Source organism: Chlamydotis macqueenii, chromosome 7 (genome assembly GCF_036417535.1).
Source record: "Chlamydotis macqueenii isolate bChlMac1 chromosome 7, bChlMac1.mat, whole genome shotgun sequence".
NCBI classification, from domain to species: Eukaryota; Metazoa; Chordata; class Aves; order Otidiformes; family Otididae; genus Chlamydotis; species Chlamydotis macqueenii.
In genome coordinates, this window is record NC_141562.1 from 37,055,757 (window position 1) to 37,068,172 (window position 12,416).

Below are 12,416 nucleotides of genomic sequence, written 5' to 3' on the forward strand. Positions count from 1 at the left end.
CGTTGGGATGAGGAAGCTCATTTCCCTTGCTCCTCCTTCTGTAATCCCATCTCTCACACTCTAATTAGCCAGGAGATGTTTACCTTGGAGTAAGTTTTTGATCTAGGTTTAGAAACCAGAAGGCTTCTAATCTTTATGGCCAAGGAAGGATTTACCCGGAATGGTGTGTTCATAAACATGGCGATGGCCAAATGCAGCGAGTGCTGGTATTAAATATTAGCAGAAACTTTTAGTGCTGCATCTCCGGAAAAGAAGCACACAGAAGTCCTCGAGGGCCAGGTGGCTAGACACATCAGTGCAGGAGCTAAAAAAAACCCACCCAAAAACTGGTGATTTCTCAGGAGCAGACTGAGATCTTTCTGCTGGAGCTGCCTGGCAATGCGGCGCTGAGAAAAGTCACTTTGGTTTTATACAGAGCTGGTTTCGCGGAGGTGAATAAACTTTTCGGCAGAGGAAGGCCAGGTGTGCCTGGAAGATAATTACGGAGTTAGGGAGAGTGCCAGGGAGCCACCACCCCACCCCGCTCTCCTTTGTGAAGAAACTTGAGGGGGCCCGGCCGGGTTTTCCTGTCGGTACGACGAGCAGGAGCAAGGGAGTTCTTTGGGACTCCGGCCCGTTCCCTCCTGGGGACCCCGCCGGCCCCCGCAGCACCCCGGGATCGGGCGGGCCGCTGGGGCGGGGGCTCCCCACGCTCCTCCTCCCGCCGAAGCCGGGCCGGCCGCCCCGCAATCCCCCGCCCTCCCCGCAGCGGGGCGGCCGGCCGGCCGGGGCGCCAGGCCGCTGGCTCCGCCCGCACCACATGACTCCGCTGTCGGTAGAAACTTTTTTTTTTTTTTCTTTTTTTTTTTTTTTTCCCTCCCCCGTCCCGCGATTGGAAAATGGCGGCGTAGGAGCGGGGCTCTCCTCGCATCCCCGCCCGGTCCGGCCGGCCCCTCTTCCTCCTCCTTCTCCCCCAGCGCCATGACCCGCTGGGTTCCCACCAAAAGGGAGGAAAAATACGGCGTAGGTGAGGACCCTCCCGGCCCCGCTCCCGCCTGTTGCGCTGCGGCTGCCCGCGCCCTCCGCGGGGAACCCCCCCCAACCCTCCTCCCAGCCGCGGGCCTCTCCCCCGCAGCCGGTCCCGCGCCGTTGGCCGCGGCGGGCCGGGCCCGCGCTTCCCCGGGGCAGCAGCGCCCGCCGTCTCCGCGCCGCCTCGGGAAAGCGGGGCCGGGACGGAGCGCGGGGCCGGCCGCACCCCCCCCCCCCAACCCGCCCCGGGTTCGCTCCGCCGGCTGCAGCCGCCGGCCGGCGGGGCTTTGCCGAGGGAAGGTTTGGAAATCGGCTTTGGAAACGCCGGGCACCCTGCGCTTGGGCCGTCCTCGCTCAAAAAGTTGTCTTTTCGCTGTATATTCTTTCCTTCCCGAGTAATACTTTGTCTGAATAGAAAGGGGCTTTGAGTTATTTTTACATCTGTTTCTTTTTTTGTCCCCTCCCTTCCCTGATGGCAGCTCAACAGGACGCGCTTCCAGTGCTGGATCTTGGTGGGAGCTGTGGGAAGCCCACCCCGCGCCGTGGCCATGGCCGCTGCTCCCTCATCTCCTTGGGAAAGGAAAGTTTTTAGGCTACCGAGGGAAAAGGCTCTTTGTTTTGCAGGGAGTGTGATTTTCATACAGATGAGGGGTTTCCCCTGTGCGCTGCTGTCTGGGGATCCATTTCTTACTCTGCTTCTTCCGTCCCCCTCAAACAGAGGGGGATTGTTCTCCGGCGGTAGTTAAAACGCCTAAACGGAACTGAGCGCCGGTGGTTTTGGGCAGCGTTGTGCCGAGAGGGCCTGTCTTGGTATTGAAGATGTTTCAGTTTGATTGAAAGCATTTTTCAGGGGTTGTGGAGAAGAAAATTTTACTGGCCTGAGTGAGAGTGTTTGTCGTGGGGAAGGAAATAGTAAATCTGACTATTCAATTTGGATTTCAGTGCCCACTACAGCTCTTGGACTCTGTTAGTTGTGAAGAACAGCGTGCTTTTCATATATAGCCACAGCTAAACCTTGTATAAATGTGAGCGGGAAGAAGGGAGGTTCTGCGTTCGAGTAGAGCCCGAGTGAATTTTAGGAATTAATTTTAAATTCTGCGTGTACATCCCTAGAAAATGAGAGCATGGCTTTTAAATGACTAGCAAATCCTAGCTGGCCAGTTTTGCTGCGTGAGAGCTGTGAGGAATTTCAGTGCGAAGGATGCAGGGCAAATACACGGAGGGCTGCAGATGGCAGTCGCTCAGTTTCCAGATACCTGGTTTCTGATGTGGGATGGGTAGGGTATTTCTGAAAAACTAGAGTGGCTATGTTGTCATGTAGTATATACTAGTGTTATAAACTAGTGACACACGAAAGCAAGTTCCTGTTTTGTAGAAACTTGTGTCTAACACTGTGCAGAGAAGATGCCCAGACCTGGCTTTCCAGGAACTGATGTCTTGAAAGTGCTTCTGAAAGGGTGAAGTGTGCAATAAACTGAGTATTTTAAAATATATTCAATGTATGTTAGGATATCCAGTGTGGGAGATCGTGTAGTAAGAGAACTAGACTTAAATATAACTTATAAATAAATCTTGAAAATGTTTCACAGTTTTATAAAGCACAAGATTATGTTTGCAGTGGAAGTTTTCTGAAGCCCGAACTCTTGAAAATGATCGGCGTCTGCAGCAGAAAGGTGCTCAATCTGTATTTTTTGTTTGCGTACACTGCTCTGGAGAAAAGTTTGTCATGGTTTTATAATAGGTTTGTTTTTCTGTGATAGTTTGTTTTCTTTTTCCTGCAGGTTAGCCAAGAGTGATGATCCTTCACGAAATCAGGGTATTTCTCTGCTGATCTGCAGGGGTGTGAGAGTTGAAAGCAGACGTAGTGTTGCAAGGAGATAAGATCGGATTTAGAGCTAATTGAAGGTTGCGATTCACTGGCCCATGCTATGCCGTTAGATACCGTTTTGTGAGAGAGCGCTGCTTTTCGGTGTCGCTGGGTTTCCTCCTGAGCAAGGTGAACATTTGGTTTGGTTAACGAGTTTTACACGTCTTTGTGTAGTTAAAAAAGGGCGCTTCTGCACACTGCGAGACTCCTGGTATTTATTTTTTTTTTGCTTGTGAAACTTTCAGGTGGTGGAGAACTGATGTAGCAATTACGTAGTCCCAAACAGAAATGGAGAAGGCACTGTTTAACTGAACATACTAACATATAAATATTTTTCTTCCTGACTATTTGCCATGGCCAATCCTGGAGACTGACGTTGAATGAGTGTTGTCTGACAGCGAAACAGGAATATCTGCCTCTTCCCAAACAGGGTTGTTCATTGAGCTGCCATCTGAGTGGTATGGATGTGTAACATACTTCGTGTGTGTGTTTCGCTGCAGCAGAAATTACAGGAACAAATTTATTGTTGTGGGTTATATTATTTAAATTGCATTTGTGGATGCTCAGCATTGTGTGTGTGTGTGTATATATATATATATATATAAGATGTGTATATATAAAATACGTACATATATATATAATATGTGTATATACTTGTTTTTCCTCCTCTTGACTAGTGTGTTCCAGTGGAGCACTGAACTTTCTTAACATCTCAAGTCCCAAATTTTTGCTGGCTGTGGTGCGGGTGGAATAAACGACTGCAACATACGTATGCTGAAAGTGTGGCGGGATACAGGTGCGTTAAGAAACGCTCCTGCTGCTCAGCCGCTGCGCCTTGCACGGCGGGGTTTGCAGATGGTGCTGGGTGTCCAGCATACGTGTAAACTAAACCCGGTGTCTTAAAATGAGTAGCGCTGCCGTGGAGCGCATAGGCGTTATCTCAGCAGGCAGTTGTGAGTGTGACTCAGCTCCGCTTCCTGAGAGAATTCGGGGCTCGGCGTGCGGGGAGGTTGGATGAGGGATGGGTGTGGATATAATGGGATAATATGGTCGTTAGATTAACACATGGGGAACAGTCTGAAACAGGAAAACAATTGGCTTAATTGAAGTAGTTTTTCTCTGCTCCTGATGCTGCGTATCCTTCCTCACCTCGGCGCCTAGCTCTGTGTTTCATCTCTCGCCCCGAGCCGGTGGGGAGCTGTGGTGCTGTGAGATGGCCATGGGGTTGTGCGCCTTCCTCAGCAGGATCATCAGAGGCTTTCAGAGGGCCCCAGAAGCCACGTAGTCTGCTGCGTACCCTCGGTGTCCCAAGTGGCTGGGGAGCGTGGCCGCTCAGTCTTGCATTTCCTGCTTTCACTGCCATGTGAAAATTGTAGTTTGGTAATTCTGCCTTATGCCAGTGGGAAGGAGATGTAGTGACCTGCTTTAGGAAGTCCGTGAGCCTGAATAGCGCTTTTGAGATGGCATGAAGTGGCTCTGCTAGCTTCCAGCTACACTTCACTTCTACTGTCATTTGACCCTTTTCCTTTGGACGTAAAGCTGCAGTAAGAAGTAGAACTACTACTGTTACTACAAATACTGTATTTAAAATGTCTTTGTGTTCAAAAGTATGTGCAGATATGAAGTAATTAGACCACCGCCGTGATAGTTTAATTTTTTTTTTCTTTTTAATAAATGTGGAAATAGGAAAATAGTGTCACGTGTGTCCGTGCGTGGTCGGATGTAGAAGGACAGCTTCCTGACTGCAGGGCTTGTGCTCTCTGAGAACCTGTGAGTTTTCAGGATGCTGACTTTACTTTCTTCTGCTATTCCTTATGAGTCACTGGAAATCACAGATAGTTGTGCCCTTGCCGTGATCAGTAAGGTAGTGCGGGCTCTGCCTGGCAGACAGAGTGCTCCTGGCTTTGGGCAGCTTTATAAATTCAAAGCCTTGATGAAGAAAGGGCTGGATATCTGTACGGGGAGCTGCACTGAGTGTTATTACTTCAGGGCAGCACGTGATGCCTGGGTAGTTGCTGCCTAATGCCGTGTATTAAGTCAAAGTTCACGTGTATATCGAGGAAGCGTGGGCAGCAGGTCGAGGGAGGGGATTCTCCCCCTCTACTCTGCTCTGGTGAGACCCCACCTGGAGTACTGTGTCCAGCTCTGGAGCCCCCAACATCAGAAGGACGTGGACCTCTTGGAGCGAGTCCAGAGGAGGCCATGGAGACGATCAGAGGGCTGGAGCACCTCTCCTGTGCGGACAGGCTGAGAGAGCTGGGGCTGTTCGGCCTGGAGAAGAGGAGGCTCCAGGGAGACCTTAGAGCGGCCTCCCAGTACCTAAAGGGGGCTACAGGAAAGATGGGGAGAGACTCTTCAGCAGGGCCTGGTGTGGTGGGATGAGGGGTAGTGGTTTTAAAACAGAAGGAGGTAGATTCAGACTGGATATAAGGAAGAATTTTTTTTTACGATGAGAGTGGTGGCACACTGGCCCAGGCTGCCCAGGGAGGCGGTGGATGCCCCATCCCTGGAAACATTCCAGGCCAGGTTGGCCGGGGCTCTGAGCAACCTGATCTGGTTGGAGATGTCCCTGCTCCTGGCAGGGGGGTTGGACTGGATGGCCTTGGCAGGCCCCTTCCAACCCGGACTATTCTATGATTCTATGACACTAGTATTTTTAAAGTAGTCTGTACTTCTGTGACTGTATGTGTACAACTGTGGCACTTACATGGCGTCTCTGGGTGCTCTGAAGCTTTCCCCTGACTGGACAGGGTGCTGCAGGTACTTGAGATGGTATCTGGCGTTCTCAGCCCTTAGCCAATGTCATGCAAGCTGCTTAGATATGCTGTAGACTGTGTAGGGCATGTGCCTACATGTGCTTTAATAAAATAAAGAAAAACAACAACAAGCAAACAGAAAACCAGCCCACAAACAGAACCATTCTTACTGTGAGTCACACCAGTTGGGAGTTCCTGTGTTTTTCCTTGTTACAGGTCAGTTTTTGTTGTGTGTCACGACAGGGCAAATCAGAACTACCCTAATTTTAGATGCTTTGAAACAGGATGGACTTTGGCCACATTTCAAGATTTGGGTGGTTTAGTTCCTGTCTGAGACTGGGACGGCTCTTCAAAACGCGTATATAGAAACGTCTTCAAAGCAGGTGTGCAAAAGTATTTTGTAATTGTAAGGGAAGGACTCCAAGGAGTTGGTGAACTGAGTGGTGTCGTGAAGGTTGTGATATTTAAGTTCTGTGCCTGCAGTTGTGCACTTTTAACAGCTCTTTGAAAGGGGGCATAGGAATTTCATGAGAAAACGCAGAAGCTGCTATGGACAAGCACTGCTGCTTCTCTTCTGCTGCTTGAGGGAGGGTTGCGGTGGTTTAGGACAGGTGTAAGGCTTTTGTGGAATCCTGGATTTACGGTCCATGACTGCGGTGAGTGGTGGTGGCACGTGGAGGCTCTTGTTTATGAAGACAGTTGATGATATTGTGCTTGCGTGTTCATGCCCTAAAATAGGGAAGAAAATTTTGGTTTTTAGGAAGTTGAAGAAGTTGCACCTTAGAAATGCATCTTAGGAATTTTAGCGATGCTGTGTTGTGAGTGAGGTTTGGAGCTGTCTAACAGGATGGTTACGGACATGTCCCAAACAGATGGAGTGAAAATGCCCATGTGGTATTTGCTGATGTATTTATCGGTGTATTACACCATTTTGAGAAGGCACGTGCAGATTCGGTCTCCTAGAGACAACATACCCTACTCTGTGCCCCGACTGGAGTTTTATTTTGTGGTGTCTTACGCTGCCTTTTAATTCCATGCTTGCTGATGGGAGCCATTTATAGGCGTGCCTGGCATTGTGTGAGGCAGAGGTAAGGGACTGGTCAATGAAGTGGACTTGTTCCGAAATGAAGGACCTTAATTTGATTGCAGGCCTGTACTTGATTTGGCTCACTTTGCTCAGCGGTCGCTATTGCTCTCTGTCAATAAACGTTTGTTGCAAGCAACAGATTGGAGACGGGTGAAGATGCCGAATGAGTGGAAGCAAGCGTGTGCTCCTCTGAGTGGTTTCATCCAGGTCAGTGACAACATCGCGGACAGGGATTCTTCTGAGAAATGACTCCTGTAGGGGTTTACCAGAAATATTTTTTTTTCTTTTTTTTTTTTTTTTTTTTTTCCTTTTCCCTTTCTCGTGGAGTACGTACTGATTTCCTGTAGGCAGCTGGCTGCCTATGGGCACAATACAGAGCATTTATTGAACTCTGCAGAGAAAATTTTCTGTCAGTTTAGGAATTTTTCAGCTATTAATTGAAGCTCTTGTCCCTAGAAAATAAAGGGGAAGGGGAATTTTCACAAGATGAGGATTTACCCTTTACATTGTGCATAAGTGTGGAAGTGACAGTAAATCTCATTTAGGGTTTTTGGTGTGGTGTTAATTCAGGGGGAAAACAGTTTCCAAATTTCCACCTGAATTTCGAGTAGTACCTTGGTGGGTTTTGTAGTTTTCCTCTTTGCCTCTCACTTGCTATAAATAGTTTTAGTTGCACTGATACCATCTTAATTTTAGACTGTTTGCCATACCTGGCACAGCTTTCTTTGTATTATGGATGCATTTTCCTTTCTGCATAGGCAGAGCTTTTGGGGAAGGTAAACTGGATGCAGCTTAGACCAGTGTCTCCAGGAAGCCTTTCTGTCAGCCTGCAACTACAAACATAAGCATTGCAATGATTTTCCTTTGCAATATTTGTGTTTCTGGAGTTTGTCCGGTATTGGCTGTAGAGGATGTGCAGGACACGCTTTGTCTGATCCTTCGCTGGTCCTTCAGGACTGGAATCCAATACGTCTTGTTAAATACCTGTGGATGTGTCCAGCTTTATATAGAAAGCTGACATTTTACTGAATCAAAGCTCGAATGAGGAACTAGTGCTAATCCAGTTTTAAAGTATTTACTGTATTAAAGATGTCAGTCTTACCTCTCCTCTTCTTGCTGCAAGTCTGAAACGTTCGGTGGCAGCTGATCACTGTCTCTGTGAAGTACATGGGCTGCTCCTCTTCAGGGGTCTTTCTTCACAGGCAAGTGAACCACTAAAAAAAAAAACTTTTTTTAAAAAAAACCAAACCTTAAAAACATTTTTAGTTCTATTTCCTGGCCTGTGGTAGATCCCAAGGCTGTTCTAACAATAGTCATTTTCTGAATTACGCTTTAATGAATTCCTTAATGAGTTACTGGAATACTTTCCTCCTTGAGCTTGGGAGGAGGAATTGAAATCATGCCCTATCTAAACCAAAAGAATGTCCAAAAAGAGATAATTCTTGTAATTCTGAGACTTTATCTACATTTCCAGGCTGTAATTGTGAAAACATTTATATATTTATAGTATTATTTATCTTCCCGTGTTTATGTAATTTGTGCGTTGAATCTGATTTCTGATGTAAAGACTTGTAACACAAGAAGCAGCAGTTGCTGAATTTCAGTTTCATCAGCAAAATACGAAATATCTCTGGAAATATTTTTCCGCTCCATGTAGCTTTGTAACTAAACTGAAATAATTACATTGAGAACTATTATGTGTAATCTTGTATCCGTATACATAACAAAACAAACAGATGGACGAATTACTGAAGTGTCTATTGGCCATGATACTTGAATTTTGGGGTTTTTTAATAATATTTCTTAGACCTGCTGTTTCATTTAGAGTACTGCTTGTATTATTTTAGCACAAACTTTTTTTGTAACATGTTTTCAGAGGTTTGTGGTGGCTGGTTTTAGCAAAGGCTGCTTGTAGGCACGTGGTTTCTGAAGTCCCTCTGTTCTGCACGTCTCTGCTGTTGTTGTAGCTGTGTCACTTTGACATTTTTGCTACACAAATTAATCAATATTGAAGTTGAAAAGCTGCTTAAGCAGCTCCCAAGCTAAGCTGGATGCAGGGATTTCAAGAGCATGCCGTAGTGAAGCGGGAGTCCATGTGCGGAGGATGTCGCTGGTGGCATTGTGGAGAGTTGTCTTCCTTGTGGAGGAACCTTCGTGGTTGACGTGGTGAGTTCCTCACTGATTGCCAGCAGAGCTTCCTGGAGACGCAGCTCCTGAGCAGCTTGGAAAAATGTACGTCTGACAGCGGAGGTGGGCAGTTGGGATTTCTGAGAGCGCGTTTGTGAAGCACCCCAGAGCCTCTTCAAGCACCCAGATACCTTTTGGAAATCTGGCCCTAGGTGTTTGTGTTTTTGCTGCCTGCCTTCTTCTTTTCCAGACAAAGCACGGAAGTATTGACATCACTCAATTTGAAGTTGAATGTAATAAAATAACATGTGTTTAGGGAACGTAGCTGAATAGCCCCAGGGTCCCAGGAGGAGGTGACCGATGCCAAACAAGGAGCTGATGATGCCAGACCGTAACTAAAATTAACGTGCAAAGACCTTCAACTGTGCTGTGTTAGTAGAGGAGGGCTTTCCTAGTTTCCATACCTGGAATTAAAAAAAAAAAAATAATTCAGAAGTAGTGAGATGGCAAACCCTGATGCTGGTGGTGCCTGTGGTCCCCGCATAAGGCTCAAGGGAGTCGCTGGAAGGCGGCAGGGATACAGGGTCACGGAAAGCTCTGCTGTTACCTGGGTCTCCAGCAGCATGCCAGCTGATGCTGTAGCCTTTGGCACTCTCTTAATCCTACCAGCTGGTCTGCGGGAAAAAACGTTGGCGGCAGGGAATGGCTCAGTGAATGGAGTTGGGTGCTTTTATGGAGGAGCTGCATCTGCTTCGGCGTGGTGTGCGTGTTGTCTGCAGCGAAGGCCGCCTATCAGGAATGGAGTGAAGCGAACGCAACTGGTAATGTAAAAAGTATTCCTGCAGTGGACCCTGCAACAGGAAATATCTCAACGCGGAGCCAGATGGAAGTAGCTGATGATATTTGAGTTTCTAAGTCTTGACACAGATGGTGAACAATTTAAAGGGACGATTGCTTTCGAAAAAATCTGCTGTGCATATGACTCCAGTGAGCAAATCATGACTCTGAAATGGCTGCAGATTATCGAGGCAGTGACTTGTAATGTCCTATAAATACTGTCTCCTGAAGAACTGCAGTTCTAGTGACTGTGTAGAGATATGGTTAAGCATGTCACTTGGGTCAGGAAAGTTATAGATAAGAGTCTGTGGGAACCTTTAACCTTTCTCTTGACTGAATATAAGGTTATTCTTCCAAAATATGAGTGGATGAATAAAAACTAACATCATGATGGTGAGAGGTGGAGTTTTTACTTTTAATTATCATTATTTTTTAAGCAATGGGAAGAGCTAAAAGAGGGTTTGTTCATCAGCTTTTACTTGATCCAGGCTTTTTTCTTTATTTTTCATATTTTGTCCTTATACTCAAATGACCACCAGTTTTCTGAAGGCATTGCCAATCCCCTTGTTGACCTTAGTGGAATTCCTTCCTTCCTCACCTGGTTACCACTGTTTCACCCATCATGGGAAATGTTGGTTGCATTTCCATCAATCCATAGCCTTCCTGGTGCTTCGATGACCAAGAATCTTTGGTGGAATAGATTTGAGAGACTTTTTTTTTTCTTTTCTGGGTTGGAGTGTTTTTTGGGTGGTGGTTTTTTTTTTTTTTTTCTTCTTCTGGACTGATCTCTGCAATTTCCAATGTAAAGGGCAAGTGGTGTAACTAAAACGGTGGCTTTACTGATAGTAATTTTAGTAAGTTGGTTTGAAAAAAAAAAAAAAAAGTGGTTTGTGGCTTTTTTTAGTTGCGTCTTGGAGGTATTTGGGCTTCCATTTCAAATCAGAGTTACTCTGTAGAAGGTGTGTCTTTGGTACGGCATTATGTCTACCTCCTTCCTTGATGACCTGTCAGCAGTGCATCCAGTTGTTGACTGTCTTCCACCTTCGTGTGACCTTGGTCAAGTCTGTTCTGCACTTTCTAAATGTCTTTTCTGGTGCTGCTCGCTGAAGGTTGGGCATAGAGAAGACAACCTTTTTCTCACGGACTTCCCAAGCGATGGGCAGCAGTATGCAGAAGAGCGACCCGTAATTCCTATAAGACTGGGACTTGCTCACAAGCGCGGCAGCTGGTGTTGACTCCTATTTAAATTGAATTTGGTGACACGTGACACAGGGCTGGATGGGATTGAAGCAGTGGATAAAGGTCCCTTTCCCAGAGTTTTCAGTTATTGAGCTCCTCTAATGAGAAGACAGTTGTTCTTACTCACAAGTTAAGTGGCTGGAGATGAGAACAGATATTTTTGTGGCACAGAGGTATTTCTTAGGCAGTAGTTTCCATAGTGTGTGAGTCAAACAGGACAAAACAGCAACCCCAGACTTCTGATGGAGAGCCAAATATTCGTTTGGTATTTGTTGTATTATGCTTTGTTTATTTTTATTTGTTGATTTTGTTCTTGAGTGTTTCACTGTAACTGAGATCTGCAGGGACATCTGCAGTTACACTAGATGGGGTGGCTTTCATGCTAAGCGTTACTGTCCTGAACACCTCCAGGACCAATAAGGTGCCAATGGACGAGGGAATTTTTATACAGAATTGCCTGCCGGAAGGTCTCGGCGTGTCTCTGAAATGCTGGTGATGGGAACTGGACTTTGGACTCTGTTTAGCCCGATCTGTCTCTCTGCTGCTGAATTGCGCTGCTGGGATGTGCATGCAGGTAGCACACGTGCGAGTCTTAATGCAATTATAACAAATCCTTCCCAAAGGGAAAAAAAACCCCCAGCCTTCTTGGAGAAGCTGTTGAGTCTTCAAAGAGTGCCTGAAGTAGCTCGCTTGGAGCTGTGTGGGGTGGGAATTCCTCTTATTCCTGAAAAATAAAGCAGTGGACTGGATGTAGCCGCATCAGCACATCTTAATAAAGACTTGGGAGAATTACGCGGTCGTGGCACTGTTTACATTTTTAGAAGTTTTGTGTGGGTTCAGCTTGTGTTTGATCTTCTGTTTGAATGTATTCTTGAAATGATTTATTAACATATTTTTATCGATAACTTCTGCTGCGAAAGAGGCCTCTCTTTATTTACTGAACCGTGATAACTGAGAGACTTAACTGGTTCAGATTTGTGCCTTAAATACAGAAAGTACAGTTTGGGCTTAATGCAACGTTTGCTGGTTTCTGTAGTTAGAGTGCACGGAGGTGAACCTGTTCTTGGCTGAACCATGGAAGAAGTTCTAATACTCTTAAGGCTTGAATATTTAAAATATTGGGCTAACCGTGTAAGCTTTTACAGCCCAGGTGTGATACCATCTATAAAACAGCCTACTGGGAGCTGTTCTTACATCAGGATAGAAACTCTCAGGCTGGGAGTTCGTGTATTATGTTTGTATAACAGTGCATAACATTTACGTAAGGAGTATGGAAAATATAAAATAGTTCTGCAGAGAGGAAATAGAATAATTGAGTAACAGCTCAAGTGTTGATAAGATGGATAGGATAGTGATAGTGTTGAGAAATGACTGAGTAAATTTAGTGAAAAGTTATTTCACTTGGTGAACAGCAGTGGAGCTGTGGGCTCTACCATTGTGTTTCCCTACTTACTGCATCTGCCCATCATGGACATTTCAGTTTAGTGCCTACTAA

At 46.2% G+C, this 12,416-nt stretch overlaps 1 protein-coding gene across 3 annotated transcripts in view; it reads left to right on the forward strand.

Moving 5' to 3' along the window:
* Nucleotides 1-870: 870 nt before the first annotated feature.
* DOCK1 (dedicator of cytokinesis 1) overlaps nt 871-12,416 on the forward strand; it is a 287,834-nt gene continuing 276,288 nt past the window's right edge. For 2 of the 3 annotated variants that reach the window (XM_086752622.1, XM_086752624.1), the window contains exon 1: nt 873-1,006. In XM_086752622.1, the coding sequence (XP_086608748.1) occupies nt 961-1,006 (46 nt within the window). In that variant the 5' untranslated portion in view covers nt 873-960. Of the gene's footprint in view, nt 1,007-3,552; nt 3,672-12,416 lie in introns of all 3 variants that reach the window. The other variant, XM_086752623.1, reaches the window with a different exon arrangement.